We start from the raw sequence: 19,539 nt of genomic DNA on the forward strand, positions 1-19,539 counted from the left end.
GGGGGTGTTTTCGGGACCCCGAGTATTAGGATTTGGTTGAGGATACTTAAGCTTGAAGTAACCTTTTAAAAGAATAAAAAGAACGTTCTATACGTTCTCTCTCCCTAAAAGTTCCCTTTTTGTCTCCCGATCGCTTTTTCGAAGATAACTTGAGTTCTAGGACTCGGATTCAAGCGAGGATCGAGGCATAGCGATCCTAGGAAAGATTAGAAGCTTATTAGCCGGAGGATTTAGTTGGAAACAACTCAATCAGAGGTAATTCAAGTTTTGAGTTCTAAGTTTTTAAAGTTTTTAAGCTTGAATTGGATTTTGTGTTTTGATGTGTTTTTGGGTGATTTGAGACTTGGGTTTTATGGATTTTGGATCATGGGGATGTTTGGGAACTTTGATTTTTGAGTTTGGATATATTTGGATATGTTTATGAAAGGATTTTAGATGAAGAAATGGAGGATTCTTGGTTGGGTTCGAGGTTGAGCCGCGGCTCAGTTCTTGGGCGCTGCGACTCAAGCTTGAAGAAGCTGCTGAAAAGGTGCTGATGGGCTATTTGAGCTGCGGCTCTATGGGGTAGAGCTGAGGCTCTAATTGCTGTCAGAGAGTATTTTTGGGCCTGATTTGGGTGGGGCTGCAGCTCTAATGGATGGGGCCGCGGCTCAAAAGAGGAAAAGTGACCAAAATGGGTTTTTAGTCATGGGAACTCAAACCTTAAGCCTCGGGATCATTCCTACTACCCGGATTAGTGAGGATTGATGTCTTGGAGGCTAAGTTTTAGTTCAAGGATTGGTTTTAGAACTTGAACTCATTGGATCACCGTTTGTGATTGTGACTAGGTTATCACTAGAGGCTTGGAATCAGGATCGTGCTTGTTGCTCGTTTGTTGGTAACCTGTGCTTGGACCAAAGGTAAGAAAACTGCACCCTGTGTATATGTGACATGCATGGCTATTAATGATGCATGTTGGTTGATTATTGAGTATGACATGCATGACTATTATTGATGCATGTTGGTTGATTATTATGTATGACATGCATGGCTATTCTTGATGCATGTTGGTTGACTATTAAACGTGACATGCATGGCTGTTATTGGTGCATGTTGGATTGCTGGATATATTGCATATGATGCATGAGAAACATGTGATTAGGACATGCTTTGTATACCGTGAATGATATCGTTCAGAGCTTGAGCCTCTGTGTTTATGCATAGTCCTAATTGTACTAATACCTATTAAGTAAGCATGTTGAATACCTTGTTTATGGATAATAGACATGTGATATATGTTTGGTGGCATGGCTTACCTGTGTATGGCGCTGACTTATTAGTCAGAATCGACAATGGTGTCAAATCCGTCTGTGAAGCTGTGACTTATTAGTTAAGTTCACAACGGGCTGAGCACTGGTCGTGTTGCACTGACCCAAGGGTCAAAAGTGGCAGTGCGTTGTAAACGCCGGGCCAAGTGGAGATTAGATCTAATCGAGGTCGGCATTGAATGACTCATATGGGGTATTAATGCTAGACCGACTGGAAGTCAATGAAAACTATAAGCGCTTGCCTGGTCTACGACCAGATGACTATAGCCAAGGTATATGACCCCGGTGACCATTTGTCACATGGCTAAGGGGCGTTGTCCACAGTTTCGACTCTAGAGTCGTGAGGAAGGTTATGTTGGTGACTAATCACCTTGCACCTGTCCTAATCAAACTTAAGAAAGAATCACTTATCGGTTAAGCCCTGGTGACCCTATCGTCACATGGCTAGAAGGAGCGATGCTCATTATTGTGACTTTTGGCTATTGTCACCTATTTGCTTGGACTGATAGTCCTGAATGGTTACTATGGTTATTGTTGATATTATATCATGTTATTCTGTGTTTTCTTGCTGGGCTTCGGCTCACGGGTGCTACGTGGTGTAGGTAAAGGCAAGAGGAAGCTGAACCATCCATGAGTTGAAGAGCTTAGGTGATGATGTGTACATATGCAGCTGCTCGTCCACCACGGCCGAGGTTTAAAATGGAACTAGGGTTGAACCCTGTTTTGCCGCTTAGAACGGCCTGTTGTAAATATTTTCTGTAATAAACTTTGAAATTATATTTTCGGGATCCCAATGTATATACTAAATGTTTTAGTGAAACGTTACACCCTTACCAAAATGTTTAATCCCTAAACCGCTAATCATACTTAGTTACACATTTTTGGCCAAATGACTCGATTAGCAAGTTTAGCACTGTTTACAAGGCACACCGTAACGGTCCCTGGAGTTTGGGGCGTTACAATAGAGCCCTAGAGATAAACTTATTAGGCATCTATTCAGAGTATGATTTAATAGTCACTTATCTGATTGGGCTGCAAGCCCCAACATGATAATTAGAATTTCGACATTAACGGTTTAGGGCTATAAGCCCAGTATGATTATCATGATCATCAATTGATATTGTATACATGCAGTAATGAGTTTTCTTGCTGAGTCTTGGCTCACGAGTGCTATGTGGTGCAGATAAAGGAAAAGAAAAGCTCACCCAACCTTGAGTGGAGAGCTTAGGTGGCGATATGTACATAGGCGGCCGCTTGACCACCACGGCCAAGGTGTTTCTCAGAGGAACTAGGGGTTAACCCTATTGTTGTCGCTTAGGTTGGCGGGTTGTGATTTTTGCACTGTAATGACCATTTTTTATTGTAAATAACTTGTAAACGCTTTCATGGGCCCATGTACAGTTTTATGTTTTAAATAAAATATATCATTTCCTTTTGATCGAGATTTTCACCTTAGTCTACTAATAACACCTAGATGCACGTTTATAACCAAATAACTCAGTTAGCGAGTTAAGCACGGTTCAAAGTTCACAGTAACAGTCTTGGAGTAACTAGGGCGTTATAGTTACAATATATATTCTGCAAATTTTTAATTAGTTTATAGTGTCCAAAACATGTTAGTATTTTTTTCGAACACGCGTGGTAAACCAGAATATTAAGAAATATTAGGAACTCTGTTTTCAACACTATTTACTATTTGGAATGTTTCGAAAATTTGCAGGAAGGATGTTGTAACTACAACGAACACCGCCATAAAATAAATTGGAAAAAAAAAACTCCAGCATGTATTTTTGGAGGCAAAGGTTGAGTAAGTAGTTGAAATATGAGGTTGATCATGTCACTCATCAACATATTAAAAGAAAAATTAAATCAAAACATTGCCTGTGGTTTTTTTTTTTATATAAATAATAATATAATAACTTTTTAGATCACAAACAATCATATTAATTCAAAGTATAAACACATTTATGATATTATTCAAATCACAATTCAACGATTGAAAAAGTAACTTTGTTCTTGAGAGAAGAGAAATACTATTATATTTCTTATGTAGTTACAGAGTCATACTATTTGTACACACATGACACTTATATATAATATATTTATAATATTTGTTGTTATTTTAATACGAATATATATATTTATATAAGTTAGATTTTTTTCTTTTTAAATATAAATAATATTTTTATAACATTTAAATTTTAATTAATACAATTATTAAATATATAGTCTTGTATTAATTATTATTATAATATTAGAATTTATATTAATATAAATATTAAATATTTATTCCATCAAAATTTTATAAAAATTAAGATTATGCATTATATAATATTGTAATAATAATATTTTATAACATTTTAATTTATATTAATATAATTATTAAATATTTAATTTTATATTATATATTATTATAATAATGACCGTTTATAACATTTAAATTTATATTAATATAATTATTAAATATTTAATTTTATATTAAATATTATTATTATTATAATAATATTTTATAATATTTGAATTTATATTAATATAAATACTAAATATATATTCTTCCATATTTTGTATATTTCTTAAATATTTGTAATATTCCTTTAAAGCTAACAGAAAAAATCGTTAAAACCTAGAATACACACTTTTTATATAAAAGAGATATATAACCCATACATTTTAAGTTGTATGATCATAAATAACGACATATATTGTGTGCATATTTTATGACTACTGTTTCTATATCATTTACACATATTGTTGAGTTTTACGTTTATAGTATCTGAAACTTTAGCTAAAACTAGTCAAATTGACAGTCTAAAATGACTTGGAAGTAGATTTTATGGTGTAACTAATCACAATAAATAGTCAAATTTAATCGGATGTGCTTGTCACTACTCATTGACATTCAAACACTAATTAGTTAAGGCATCAATACTACGTTTTCCACCTAAATTTGAAACTTGTTTTTTTCCCTCTTTAAAAAAAATAATCAAATCATGTCCTTTGCATTAAAAAAAATGACTTGTTATTGTCGTTAGTGTGTTGACCATGTTTCCTTTCCTCGAATTCAAAAATATATACTCAAACAAATAATAATAGTAATTAGATACAAGTGAAAAAGAAACAAAAAAAATAGTTTGGGCATGAAACGACACGTCGTTGACAAAAAAACGACGTGTGGCCAGAAATGTCATAGCATGATCCGATGAAGAACTTGCTTGGTCCAACTAAAGGTTTAGTGTAGAAAATAAATGATGAAAGTCCAATAGTCAACAGAACAAAATTCATTTGGAAATTCTCAGTTTATTTTTGGGTGAAGAATGAAGGAGAAATACACCATCTCCTAGAATCCAAATTATACATATATAAATAAAACCATTAGCACTACATAGTAATACAAGTACAAAATTTTGAAGATAGAGTATGTGCATGCATATCTCAAATAGCTTGTTTAGTTCATTAAGCACTCCCTTGATGGGACTCATCTTCTCAACTCAAGTCATATTTGTAACCTACCTAAGCTTAAACCCCACCAGATGACCAGAAGCTCTTCAACTCCATGTTGATCATTATACCCCAAAAGAAGGACCTGTTGAAGAAACAATATTGAAATATTACAAGAATGTCAAGTCAATGTTGACTACAACTCAACAATATGCTTGTATCATAACAACGGTAATCTATTTCTATAAATGAAAAGCAAAATAAATCTACCAGCACCATTCCACTATAGATAAGGGGCAAGCAAAGACTGTCATAGTTAGCCTAAGCAAGCATCATTTATAAACCCAATTGTCGATTATAGAAAATAAGTGGATGAAAAACATTATTCAAATCCCAAATGTCCAAATCAGTCAACATTAAATGTATGCTTGTTACGCCAATATATTTTCTTCAGGATCAAAAGAAAGTTCAACTATGGTTATTTAGGATAAGAATCAATTAGGTTCCAACTTCACTCTATGATCAGCAGAAACACACGAGTTTAGTTCAGTCACTAGGAAACAGACCAGAAAAAGAATATAAAAGTGTGACAAGACAAGTTAGTCTGGAAAATAAAGGAAAGGAAGTTCATGAAAGAATTACATTTCTTATGCGGTGCCAAAATTGCTGCTAATTTTCAGTGCTTTGCTTCCTCTTAGGCTTTGACTCCCGCTTTTGGTACGCCCCGAGTCGGGTGTTTTCTAGTTTAAATTTAGATTGTTTATGCCTTCTCCTAGCTTGCCTAGACAAATTGCTCTCATCACCAGCAGATTGTTCTAATTCCACTTTACTATCTTCGACTGCAGCCCCTGAAGAAGTTGGCTTGTTAGCATCATCCTTCACTCTCTTCGATTTACCATGTTTTTTCCGATCAAGTTTTCCTCCTCCTCGGAGAAGCTCTTGGGTCATAAGCTTAAACTGGTGTCTCTTACTATTGGGTACCTTCCACTCTTTATCTTTATACGGAGCCATCTGTTTCAGTGACACATACTTATTTAACTCTTTGTCATCTGTAACAAATATCTCAGCAGCACTCAACCCAAACCTATTAGGTTTTATTTTGGAATACTTGAACCTTGTTTTCAAGTCTCCAATTGTATCTTCATAGTCTAATTTATAGTATTCCTCCAACATTGCCTCTTTAGCCTTCTCCAAAAGAGCTGATTTTCGCTTCCTCTTTCGCTTTCCTTCCTTACTAACTTCTTTTGCCTCTCCCTCTTCCTGGTCACTATCACTCTCTACACTCTCTATCTTATGCTTCAAACTTCTTTCCCTTGCAGCTAAGAACCCATCACCAGTCTCACAACTATCCCAATCTTTGGGAAGTCCAAGCAACTCATCTTCTTTGTCAAAATTTGGTTTCTCCTCATCAGCATCACTACCAAAATCTGGTTCAGCATCCTCCGCCTCATAGTACTTGTTGTCAAACGCTTTCTTCATCATTCTATCGTACTCCTCAGGGTCAAACTCATCCTCTAATTCTTTGGCACTCAAGGGGACAACCTCGTCATCTCCAATTCCAGCAGTCTCCATAATTTTCTTAACTCTTTCATCCATCTCCTTCTTCTTCAAATTCTTTAAATGTCTCAACTCCTCCTCCCTCTCCAACCTTGCAATCTCCATCCTCTCCTCCTTATGCTTCCTCTGCTCTTTCCTGGCCTTCACTTTCTTCCTGACCGAGCCCTCCACTTCCCTAGCATGGCCCAAAACTCGATCCCCAGGATTTTCTTGAAATCTATACTCATACTCCTCTTGCTTCTCAATCTCCTTCTCATCTTCTGACAGCAGTTCCAAGTCCTCACCCCCACCAGCCTCATCCGCATCATTATTGTTCTTGTCAAGCCACATCTTATTCATAAAGTACTCCTTCAAAAACACGGCATTTTCGTCTACATCCTCACTACGACCTTCGCCAAAATACTCATCCAATTTCTTCTGAAACTCCTCATTATCACTCTCATCCTGATCCCCTCCACTCTTTTCCTTTAATTTCAACAAATCTCCTTCATCCTCTTCAACCTCACTTCCTTCTACCGCCTCTAGAAAAGCCTTACGTATCTCCTCTTGCTCCTCATTATAAGCAAGTTTTTTCTTGTTATTCCTGTCATCCTTATCAGAGAATTCAGCTCCTTCTTCAATCAAATGCTTAGCTACCACATCCTTCAAATACATAGCCTTCTTCTTCTTTTTCTTCCCCTCTTCTCCTTCTTCCCCATCCTCACCATCAGACTCAGATTCGGACTCAAACAACTTGACATCCTTCTCCTTTAAACTAGGGTCCTGCTTCCTGACCTTGATCAGAGCATCAAAGAATTCCAAATCCTTCTTCTTTAAAACAACATCGTCATCCTCATCAGATGAGGATGATTCTTCAGAAGATTTCTCATCTCCTTCAGCTTCTGGACGTGCTCGTCGAGGAATAAGGCCCTTCTTGTTCAACTCCTCATACCGCTGAAGATCCTCACGCTTCTTGTTGTGCTCGTACCTTCTAGCAAACTCCTTGTCAACCTCAATATTCTCTAAGTCTTCGTTATCTGAATCACTGCCGTCAAACAGCTGCATACCCATTGTTCCTAAAAAAATCACTGAATTAAAATTTAAACCCACTTCTCTAGTTCTAGTTCGCAATGGCGATCTGCAAAAAGTTTCAATACATAAATATGTAAGCATGAACAACAGAAAGAGGCAATAAAATTAATAAGCAAGGATGTAGAACAAATATGATGTTCTAAGTACATGTATAGTTTCATATATATGCGCGTGTGTGTATAAATGTGAGAAAATCTCTTCAACTTCGTTTTTCATTGACCTTTTGTTATTAAGAACAAAACTGAACAGAACAGAGAGAATTGCCTGAAAAAAAAAGCTCTTTATATAATGCAAAAACCAGACAAAGTTTCACATCAAATATACACATGTACGTATAAATGTGTGAAAATTTCTTCAATTTCGTTTTTCATTGATCTTTGTTATTAAGAACAAAGCTGAGCAGAGCAGAAGAGAATTGCCTGAAAAAAAACTCTTTCTATAATGCAAAAACCAGACAAAGTCCATCAATTCATTTACCACCGCCATATTTAAATAACAAAGCAAAGCTTTTACATATACAAAATTCAGAGTGAAATCAAGATTTTACACAGACGTATTCAGAACAGATTTTACATAAAGACTAGAGCAGATTCAAATATAAAGTTCAGTGATACCTTATATGTGGCTTATGGCAACGAACACAAGACAGTCGACGGCGCAGTTGGGAGCGGCGGCGAGTCGACGGAGATGGTCTTGTGAGGTGCGCAGGAAGGGCGGCTACTCTTCTGTCTGTCTTTCACAAATGGTGGAAGTGGGAGAGGAGCAGAGAGAAAGAGAAGATTGGGATTTTGATTTTAGGGTTTTTGTCTATGGATTTTAAGTATTTTTTTATTTATTATTATTATTTTTATGATAAAATTGTATCAAGGACGAGTCTAAGAACACTACATGGAGGAAATGCCTTATTCTAAAAAATAGATAAATATTGATATTAAATTGAGACAATTTTTTTTATAGGAGTTTATTTAAATCTTAACGGTGGTACTTTTAGTGTTTCTCAATCCCTGAACAGTTTTCGGTGTGATTTTTTTTTATGACCGTATATATTGTAGTTGTTTAGAGCATCCTACAAATTTTCAGAAAATTCTGAATAGTTTACTATACCGAAAACTATGTTCAAATATGTTGCTTTCCACGTACATAAAAAAAAAATTAGTCACGCATACAACAACATGTTTAAATTTAGTTTTTGGTATTGTAAATTATTCGGAATTTTCTGAAAATTTGCAACATACTATAAATAGCTACAATATACACAGTCATAAAAAAAATCACGCTGAAAAATATTCACGGATCGAGAACACTGAGAGTCCCACCAATAGTACTTAAAGTGAAGCCCCTATAGGAGAATTCCCCTATAAACTTATATTTTTTTTTATCTAAATAAATAATATTTATCGTGAAAAATTATTTATCAAGCTATAAATATTTTATTATATTTTTACAAACTTTTGTATATATATATAAGTGTGATACTATTATATTTAATTATTTTATTTTTTAACATGAATAAAATATTTAAAAATATATATAATATTTAAATGATGTAGAGAAAAAATAGAAAAGTTGATCTATGATATAATGTAAAAGTTTGAGGTAAATTATAAAAAGGGTTGGTAACCATTTGGTACTCTGTGTTTTTGCAATGTATCATTTTTGTACCCTCTGTTTTCAATAATGCTGATATGGTACCCTGTATTTCACAATCGTACATATTTGGTACCCTAAACTCAAATTTAATTAATAAAATTTTACCAATTTAATCAAACTGCTGTCAATTATGTAAGTTCTAAATTTAAATTTAATTACTTAATTATATATAATTGATGACATTTTGATCATATTAACAAATTTTTATCATTCAAATCTGAGTCTAGGGTATCAAATATGTATAATTTTAAAATACAGGGTACCATATGAGCATTATTGAAAACAGATGGTACCAAAATGATACTTTACAAAAATATAGGGTATCAAATGAGTAAATTCTCTTATAAAAAAAGTATGTTTTGGTGATGTATTTTGTAATATAGAGTAGAACACTCATTGTGAGTACTCTAAGGGGTGTTTGTTTTGAGTAATTGAGTTGTCTTGGAAAGTGTAGCGGGACTTATGATGGATGAAGACAATATTAAACTCTTGTGTACAAAATGATTTACTTTACCTTTAAAATACATGTGGGACCCACATAAATTATTAACTTTACCTCATTAAAATTTGAATCAAACATAAAAAGGCTTTTAGATTCTCATTCTCACATTTACTTTACCACATACTGGGAGTACTAAAGAAAATCTATATTACACATTCTTTTACATTTTTTTCATTCGTACATAATATGTGTATATTATTCAATATTTTATATTTTAATAAATTTTAAAATTATTAGTGGAATACACATGTCATTAATTTATTAAAGAAAGTAAAAAAGAGAATATAATATAGACAAAAAAGAATGTAATATAAAGTGTATTTAATATTTCTCCTGTATCAAGATACACAACCATTCAAGGTAGTGCTTTTTTTTTATACTTTCTAGTCTCACCAATATCCAATTTTGTTTGTTTTACAAACACCCAATGAATAGATTTTTTTACAAGTTAATTTATAGAATACATAGTATTTTTTATCAAAATTATTAAGTTTCTTTAAAAATTCTCTCAAATTATTCATGTTAATAAGTTATATGACTTTTATTAAGTTTCATTCTATTTGGTTAGAATAATGTTATGCTGCGATTTAGATGTTGATGTGTCATTGTCAAATATATAATTTAAAATAAATTAATTACTAAAAATTAATAAATTAAGTTTAACTTATCAATTCTAATGGGCTAAAATTTTTATATTTTTTTGTTCAAAATTGCTCAATTACTGAGTTGGATGTTCTTAAGCTGTATTGTCTAAATATTTGGAATACTTTTGTTGGGAAATTAATTCAATAATACAAATCAGACAAATCTTGATATATAAAGAATTATATTCAAAGTTTGAAGGCAAATTATGATAATCAAATATTAATAAAAAAATTTAAAGATAAAAAATAGAATGACCATAACATAATTTTATCACATGTAATCATCAATATTATGATGAATAAAGACCAAATGAAAGATGAAACACAAAGTTAAGACTATAATTATAAACCCCTTGTAAGTAAAATCTTAAAGCTTGCACAAGAAGGATCTTCATTGTCCAAAATCTCTAACTCCCTTTTAGTTATAATTATCCTAATGTCACAATGAAGATCCTTTCATGTGCAAACTTTAGGGTTCTACTTATTAGGGTTTTTCTTTGTAAGTGTTTTGATTAATTAATTTAATTGTGTTTTCATCTCTCAATTGGTGCTTATTCATCATAATATTGATGATAAAATTATGTTATGATCATTCTATTCTTTTATCACTAATTTTCTCTTTGAATATAATTCTTTAAATAATAAGATTTACCAATATACTATAAGATTAGCTAGGATTTATATTATTGAATCAATTTCTTTAGCCATTGTTAATATATGTTTTCGTAAGCCTTAATTTCCCCAAAACTTTGTCTAATATCAGTTGCTCATATTTTGACTTTGTATACATTTTGGCTATACAATTAACTTGTTGGATGGAATTAATCATTCACTTCTTTTTTTTCCTTAATGTGATTTATCCACTTGTAAAAAAAAGAAAGAAAAAACTCTTGTTTCTTTCTATAGCCATATCTGAATTGACTTAATCAAATTATGAAAGGGAAAGTCTTGGCCAATGTCCAAAGAGGGTATGAAGTGAATCATAAACCTCTGCCAAAGAAACTCCAAAACACAATTTTTTTGACATATTTCTTGGTCTAAATAATGTATTGATTTAGAATCAAACCAAAGGTTAACAAAACAAAAAAGGCATACTCAATATCACAACTTCACTCTGAATAGAGGAAAGCAAAGGACTAGTTAGTAGTGATGTGCCTAATCATTTACAATGGCTCAAATCAAAGGGGTCAAGAATCAACAACGATTAATAACGATGTACAATACTGTTAAAACACGCCATATCTCAAGATGAGCTGTGTAACAATTTAACTTCTCTACTGTGTTGTCACACTCTTTGCAAGATTCCGGGGCTGATCGACGTTGAAACCTCTTAAAACAGTGAGATGATAGGCCAACAACTGCAGCAAAGAAGAACAAATAGTTTGCTAAGTAGAAGGTATCTCAACCACGTCTAGCCCTAGATGGAATGTTCAACAATTCTCATCAAGCAACACATATCAAATGAAAGAAACTAAAGACAAGACATAATACACAGCAACACAAGCACATATTATGTGATGGAATATATCACATTGTAGTGTCAATATTACCTGTAGTGGTACTATATTAACTACTGGTTGAAGACAATCCTCAACTTGTGGAACTTCAATCACTCGGCAAGACCCACCAGGGCACACAGATTCAGCATCTCCTCTTGAACACATCACTATCAAGCGGCCTTTGCGAGCACGAAGCTGCTGGATGACAGACTGTTGCTTGCTGTCAGAGATCAAAATTGTTAGTAACAAAGTAGGCAACTTACTTCAGACCTTGATATGTAATGTAACTACTCCTACTCCTATACAATGTCAATGAGGGAACCAACCTGAAACAAGCATCTCGATTAGCTATGACAACAATGGGAAGATTTTCATCAACTAAAGCCAATGGACCGTGTTTCATTTCACCAGCAAGTATTCCTTCACTATGCATAAGTGCCACTTCCTTTACTTTCAGAGCACCTTCCAGGGCTGTTGCATAATTGTATCCTCTCCCAAAAACGAGAAGTGACTGTTCGGCAATTAGTTGTTTTGCGAGATCTCTCATTTCCTCATCGAGCTTCAGGACCTCTCTGACTTTGTCTGCAAAAATATAACATAAAAAGGAACAGTTGTCAACCAGTTGCCTGTTTGAAAACAGAAAATGTGATTTTGATATTAATTTTTTGCTGAAAAAAACATAAAAATTGACTTGATTGTACCGAAGGTTATGATGATAGATTAATTAGAACTTACTTGGCAAGTCGAATAGACCTTCTATTATAGCCTCTCTTCTTGCTTGATTTGACATTGTGTCACCACCTATTGCTAGTGCTACCATGGCCATCACAACTATTTGACTTGTGTATGCCTAATAATGAGATAAGTAATGATTAAGCAAGTAAATGAAAGACCAAATAAAGACAATATTGCTATAATTGTTTACCTTGGTACTGGCAACACCAATCTCGCAACCCGCATTTATATGCACACCACAGTGTGTGTTCCTGGCTATTATACTACCAACAGTATTTGTAATACCAACACATAATGCACCATTTTCCAAAGCATATTCTAATGCTTGCAGTGTATCTGCTGTTTCACCAGATTGACTAACAAAGACAGCTGTATCTTCTCTGTATATCGGTCCCTGTCGATCCAATAGATCACTAGCGATTTCCATAGTAACAGGGATACCTACATGGTTCGAATGATATAAACAAGATAGAATGAGCTACACATTATCTGGAAACAGCAAAACCAGTCACCAAAATGAAAGGCATACTCACCAGAAAGTTCTTCTAGGATGGGTCTTGCAGCTATAGCAGCATTATAGCTTGTCCCACACCCAATAAATACAATCCTTCTGCTTCGCCTGATCGTTTTCAGATGATCCTTCAGTCCTCCAAGGAGAACAGTCTTGGATTTGCATGAGCCTCGACGGATGAGCCGGCCCCTCATTGTGGTAGTTAGAGAAGCTGGCTGTTCATGAATCTCTTTCTGCATATAATGTTCATATTTGCCTTTGTTTATTTGTTCTACCTCCATCTCAAGTATGGACAATGCACGTTGAATAGATGCAACTCTTGAAAGGGCACCCCCATGTTCTCCTTTTTCTTTATCGAACTTTAGGATAGACACACCTCCATCCTAAAAATATTGGGCATCATAAATGTATGCAAAGAAATTTTATGAGCTCATATCTCAAGCTTGTAAAGCAAAGAAGAAAATTTCTCCCAGGACCAATAGAATCATAATCTAGACTGGCCCCCCAATATTGTGCAAAACTTGAAGAAAGAAACAATAATATTTATTATTTCATTTAATTTACAAGTTCTAGGTGAAAGAAAAGAGCCTCTAGAGGTTCAAAATACCTTAAGATGTACTACTTCACCATCCTCAATCACCAGAACCTTTTTTGTGTGCTCAACGACGGCATTAGCATCACTGGATAAGAAGAGTTCTTTAGGATGCCCATTCTTTGAGAGGAAATTATCATCATGAAATGCAGATCCATGGTTTAAATCTTCCGATAGTTCCTGACATGACATTCAGAAAGTCAATTAAACCTGCAGAAGCACATCTAAACTGTTCGACAAAAACTCAGCTCATGCATCTAAGATGGGTTTTCTAATACACATATATAACATGCATAATTTAGATCAAACTCATAAAATGTGTATAAGAAAATCCCAATAATTAACAGCAACACTGGCTTTCTAGCCTTTTAAAGAAAATTAATATTTGGCTTTTCCATAGGTTTTTGTAATGTGCACATGGAAGAGACAGAGCTCCCTTAAAAAACCGGTGGCACATATTTACATAAGCAAATGTGTGCATATTATGTAAGCATTGGAAGTGAATAAGAAAATATAGAAAGGTCGGCACTGACTAAAAAACTCGAACATTAATAAGTTCAACAAGTTACAGAGCATTTAAAGCTAAGAAATCCTTTTTGTTTAATAAAAACCATGCATATCATTTACATGTAACTCACTTTAACACCAAGAAGCAGTGGACTGCCCCGTTTGCAAGCAATCAACTCGTTAGGATAATGCTGGCTTTTGAAAATAAGCGCATAGGCCCCTTCAAGATGCCTCATAACTTCAAGCACAACTTGACCAAATGTGACAGTCTGATCACCTGTGACAGAAACAATTTACACTTAAGAGTAGAGAAAACACAGTACGACTATGATCCATTAATTGATAGTCAGACCTAACTGCTAAAATATAAGACAATGGAAAGTAATAAGTAAACTATTTCAAAAAAATTCTCCCTGGTAAAAGTACAAGCCATGCAAGAGCTAAAGCAGAAAATACTCATTTTTTCCCTCTTTTGGCTGGGCAAGTTTCACATTGTAATTTACACTTGCAAAAAAAGATGCTCAAACCAAGAAAATTACCTTCTTTATTTGCTTGGTCAAAGACATACTTGGCAAGTTTTGGAATGACTTCTGTGTCTGTTTCAGATTCAAATGTGAACCCATGTCGAAGTAGTGTTTGCTTTAGGACCTGAAAACATGCGGAATCAGAAAGGTCTTGGAAGGAGCCGATTGAGAACTAATTTGATATAACACAACAGATAACATTCTACACGCTCAAAAACTTCAGTCAAGCTCAAAACAAATCCAAAAAAGTGGGGTAGAAAAGACATTTTGCTGAAGTTTTAAGCAAACCTCATAATTTGTAATGACTCCATTATGAACAACCAAAAATTCATTTCCAGGACCAGATGACTGAGGGTGACTATTCCTTGGAGCTGGCTCTCCATGAGTGGCCCAACGGGTATGCGCTATTCCAGCATGGACAGAAAAAGATTCCTCCAAATTAAGTTCCGTTTCAGCAACCTCTGAAAATACCAACATTGCAAGGACTCTATTAAGCATCATGCTGTAACCAGAGTACCATATTGAAAAGCGAAACAGTGATACACAGTAAAAAAAGATAACTTGACATTTGTTAAAGCTTGGAGTACAACAAGAGATTCCCAGCTTTGAACCATTACTGCCCATATCCCATTAAGAACACTGGCGAATAATGGCACCCCAAACTTAAACAGTAAGCAAGCTGTCAGACCTAAACCAAACAAAAGATAAACTTCCAATATCTAAAGTTGTACAATTGTACAAGACTTGAAATGAAAGAAACAAAGAATGAAATCATCAAAAATTGGTCTTTTTCTACCATTTCAAATTTGCCCAAAAACAATTTTTCAATGAAGGGCAAACATTTGAACGCCATGGTAAAAAAAAAGGGGGAAAAGATACAATAATTCAAAAAAAAGTAAGACTGATTTTTCCATATAATTTCTCCCTATTAGTATTGAGTCTACCTGGGCAATATAAAGTGGACCTGAAAGTTATGCACATTAACGAACCCCCATTGGAGAAGTATTATACTGCCTAACTCCACCAATGAATGGTGTCATGTCATATCCCAAATGGAATAATGGAATTGAAATTTTTAATTCAAAATTGCTCATTTTTTATTTACCAAAACAAATAAAAGAAGATGACGAACAAAAAGAGGAGACATACAATTTGCTCCAAGAAAGCGGGCAGATCAACCCGTTCATCACCCGGGTCGACCCGTAAATTAAATAAGAGTACTCTAACTTAAAAGACTAATTTTTTTTCCCATCATTTTCCCGGGAAACGAACAACCCTCTTAGATCCCCAAAACTGACCTTGATAAACCGACTTGACGAGGGACTCGATGTTCCCTTCCTGGCGAAAGACGAGCGGGTGATGAGAGTCGGAACAGGAAGACGATAGAGGAATGTTTGGATCGGAAGAAAAGGAATCATCAATGGAGATCCCAGCTGAATCATAGCCTCTGTACTCCAATCGGCGAAGGCCATTAAAGAGCACTTGAAGAATATAGCTTCTCTCTCTATTGACGTTGTAATTCAAGTAGGCAAAAATCCCACACATTTTTCCTCCTCCTCACACACACACACACTTCTTCTTCTTCTTCTTCTGGTTCTGGTTATGGCTTTAAGCTCCCAAAGATAGGGAATTTAAGCAAGAAGAGAAGGAACCAGCCTGAGATGTTTGACCTTTGACCTTTCTCCTTTCGAAATCCGGATCTGTAAAATTGACCGACAGTCTGTAAAAAATAGACAATGATAAAGACGCAATAATCGGGTCACGGGTCATATCCATGGATCTATCATGGTATGGTTGTTATTTTCCGGTAATTAATAAGGGTATTTTCGTCAATTAGTTTTGAAATACGTAAGTCTCGGCAAATTAGGAAAAAATTAGGGGCATTTTTGTCTTTTCATTCTGCGTCAGTTTGGCCTTAGTGGCGCGTTCTCATTGGCTGGGAAAAAAGATAACATTGGAAAGTGGGGAAGAAAATTCCTTCATCAACGATTTTTTAGATGATTATTTTCTTCTTAAACTTTTTTTTTTTCTTTCTAAATTCTTTGTTACAATGCATATTCTAATATTCCATTTTAGTTTGAAATTTATTTATAGAGATGGGAGAAAATTAAAATGAATTCTTTTTTTTTGGAAAATTATGTGTTGGGACTTGGGATTGACCATCTTTTCTTTACGTTATGTTAATTGACTTTTCTCTTTGAAAAGTATTAAATTGAACTCATCTTTATAGAGCGCATTTTATTTGCACTTTTTTAATTTAACTCTTAAAAGAAAAGTAAAGGTGTTAGTGATCCACTAGTTTTAATAATGGTATATTAGTTTTGAGTGTACATTTCTTGTAAGTAAAACAATAATTTTGATCATAACATCATACCCAAAGTTTTGGGAAATGATTTATATCCTAATTTCTCTTTTATTTAATAAATGTGTATATCATCGAAATTATTAGTTTTAAAGATTTTTTATTTTTTTTATTAGTTTTAATAAAATATTTTTATATATAACATAATATTTTTATATTTAACTATTGTAAAACATTTAAACTTAAATCAAATTAAATAAATAAATTAAAATAAGATATTTTTAAAATATTTTACAATTACAATTATTTAAAAATAATAAAATTATATATTTTATAACTTAAATAAAATTTAATTAAACTTAAACTTATTGTATTAGAATAATATCATATTAAACATTTGACATAATATAATCTATTATCAACTAGAAACAAACTTATTTCCAAAAAAAAAAAATTGCAACAAACTTAAATTTAAAATTCATGTATAATATTAATATGATTGAAGCTCTTTTTTTCATCAAATTCAACATTGGACATTGCGATTTATATTAGAAACTAAAAATAGTTGATGCATGTATACTACTCTACACGATAACTTTTTCTATTATATTATTAATTTCTTTTTAAACATTATTGTAATTTATATATATATATATGTCACGTAGTCATGTAAATATATATATGTCAATGTTGTGTTTAGATGCCATATATGTAGAGATTATTAATATAAATTTTTATATATACTATATAACTGTAGTTAATTCTATTATATATTGAAAAAAAAATGAATCGGTTTTTATAAAAATTATAGACAATGTTTTGCCTTAATTTTTTAATATATTTATGTCATACATTATATTAAACATATTTTATTTATTTAAAATTTATATGATAATTAAAAAATAATAAAAATAAATACATGTTTGAATAAGTATATTTATAACTTTAAAACTAATCGAATGTGCATTGCACGTTAATTTTACTTAGTATAATTAAAAATATAGCAAAGTTAAAAAAATGAAAAGGGTAAATGTTTACTAATGTTAATGGTGTGTTTGTGACGACTCTAAGGTGGGGTACGTCTGCCACATACTCGTAATTCTAGGGTTTGCGAGTATGTTAGGCACTTGACCAAAAAAATTAAATAAAATGATACGAAGAAATACAGAAAAATTTAAATTTTTTATATAAACTTATTAGTATAAATTATTACACGTATGAATACTTTAAATTTAATGTAGTCATATGAAAACTCTAAACCACTATTGCATTGCTACTGAGTCCGTGCTCCACAAGTTGCTTAACAGCTAAAGCCACACCTGGAAAAATGTTGGAAAATAACATAATGAGCTAGCACTCAGTAAGCAAATCTCATGCATACATATACACATGAATGTCGCGAGTTTGTAGTGTACATATACTAATATGCTGACTTATATACTTATGCATTTCATTTATTGCTCATGCACTTTCAAATTTTACTTTTATGCTATTTCTTTTAGTTTCACATTTTTATGGGCCCAATATCACTTGTGCACACTGTTTGATTCGACCAATGCCTGCAGGGCTCGTTACACATATCATATAAAATCTCATGGGTTCTCCTCCAGCTAGCCATCATAACACTCATTTCATCGTTGCCATAATTGCCATACTTATTACAAATATGGAGGAGAAAGACGGGAACATGGCAAACATATCTGAATGGTCAACTCTGACCTAGCACACACTAGTGGGCAGCCACTATAAGCCTTATAGACCTCCGTCTTCTTTACTGAACTTACTTAATTGCTTCATCAAAATAGTGGCACCATTTTTAAACATCTTATTATCACTTTGCTTAAGCCTTGTGTCATTAAAATGTTTAACTTTACATAAGACTTTTCAAGGCATTTCATAACTTTTCTCATATTCATATGCATGGTCTTATATCACATAACTATACATGCCATGCATACATGTAGATGCTGAAATGCCAATGTTCATGTTTGATGGTATTGAATCAAGGCATTGTATCACATCTCATATAACTCAAAACATCTTGAGTCATAATACATGAAACTTTGGGTTGGTGGCGTTGTTATACCTTAACGTAGAGCTATGACTCAGGTCTAAGGTTTCCAGCCTAAAAACTTACATGCTTCATATATCATAACATATAACAAAATCATGAACATAGAAGTAATCCACATATTCATCAACATAAGAATACATACTTGCACATAATTCATATCAATCTTAACCAAGTAAGACATCTTTCACATATCACAAAATTCATCAATTACATATCACACAACACCATTATGATATTCATATAACCATTATTCACATGCTTATCATATGCATCATCATCATCCCATACTTAACTCATCAGATATACATAATCAATGTACTCATGCATCTTACACTTAAGCACAAAAAGTGAGATTTACTTACCTTAGGTCTTAGCTTATTTTAAAACTGCTCACCAAGAGTCAATCAATCAAATCCATACAAATTCTATTCAAGGAACATAATTTATTAAATTCTATCAAAATCGTAAATAAATATTATTGATAGTGTATATTAACAATACCAGAAACTATATAAATGATAATAATTATTATTATCAACGTAATGCAAATAACTCTTCATATAAAACCATGCTTTAAACCTTGCTCATAAGATACTGTACTCTTATGATAATAATAACAACAATAA

General features: G+C 33.2%; 2 protein-coding genes across 3 annotated transcripts; both read right to left on the reverse strand.

The window, feature by feature from the left end:
* Window positions 1-4,567: 4,567 nt before the first annotated feature.
* On the reverse strand, window positions 4,568-8,185 carry LOC133790486 (uncharacterized). 2 transcript variants are annotated; one of them, XM_062228142.1, is made up of 3 exons: window positions 7,988-8,185; window positions 5,388-7,357; window positions 4,568-4,890 (listed from the first exon to the last, which is right to left on the reverse strand). In XM_062228142.1, exon 2 carries the CDS (start codon window positions 7,350-7,352, stop codon window positions 5,415-5,417), a length of 1,938 nt encoding a protein of 645 aa, XP_062084126.1. In that variant the 5' UTR covers window positions 7,353-7,357; window positions 7,988-8,185; the 3' UTR covers window positions 4,568-4,890; window positions 5,388-5,414. The 2 variants fall into 2 exon arrangements, with proteins under 2 accessions (XP_062084126.1, XP_062084125.1); XM_062228141.1 differs by having other exon boundaries at window positions 5,388-7,419.
* A 3,056-nt stretch (window positions 8,186-11,241) lies between these two features.
* On the reverse strand, window positions 11,242-16,238 carry LOC133790487 (glutamine--fructose-6-phosphate aminotransferase [isomerizing] 1). The gene is made up of 11 exons (XM_062228143.1): window positions 15,836-16,238; window positions 14,826-14,998; window positions 14,553-14,661; window positions 14,145-14,290; window positions 13,522-13,686; window positions 12,937-13,297; window positions 12,594-12,844; window positions 12,404-12,518; window positions 11,995-12,250; window positions 11,720-11,888; window positions 11,242-11,527 (listed from the first exon to the last, which is right to left on the reverse strand). The coding sequence occupies exons 1-11, from the start codon at window positions 16,080-16,082 to the stop codon at window positions 11,444-11,446; spliced, it is 2,076 nt and encodes a 691-aa protein (XP_062084127.1). The 5' UTR covers window positions 16,083-16,238; the 3' UTR covers window positions 11,242-11,443.
* Window positions 16,239-19,539: the final 3,301 nt, after the last annotated feature.

This window comes from Humulus lupulus, chromosome 7 (genome assembly GCF_963169125.1).
Source record: "Humulus lupulus chromosome 7, drHumLupu1.1, whole genome shotgun sequence".
Taxonomy (NCBI): domain Eukaryota; kingdom Viridiplantae; phylum Streptophyta; class Magnoliopsida; order Rosales; family Cannabaceae; genus Humulus; species Humulus lupulus.

Bases quoted from the DNA above. Each gene is read 5' to 3' on its own strand.
- LOC133790487 (XM_062228143.1), bottom strand. From the start codon at position 16,082: ATGTGTGGGATTTTTGCCTACTTGAATTACAACGTCAATAGAGAGAGA. The intron at 13,687-14,144 runs GTGAGTTACATG...ATGTCATGTCAG, and splicing joins CACTGCTTCTTGGTGTTAAA to GAACTATCGGAAGATTTAAA. The intron at 11,528-11,719 runs GTAATATTGACA...TCTTTGCTGCAG, and splicing joins TTAATATAGTACCACTACAG to TTGTTGGCCTATCATCTCAC.
- LOC133790486 (XM_062228142.1), bottom strand. From the start codon at position 7,352: ATGGGTATGCAGCTGTTTGACGGCAGTGATTCAGATAACGAAGACTTA.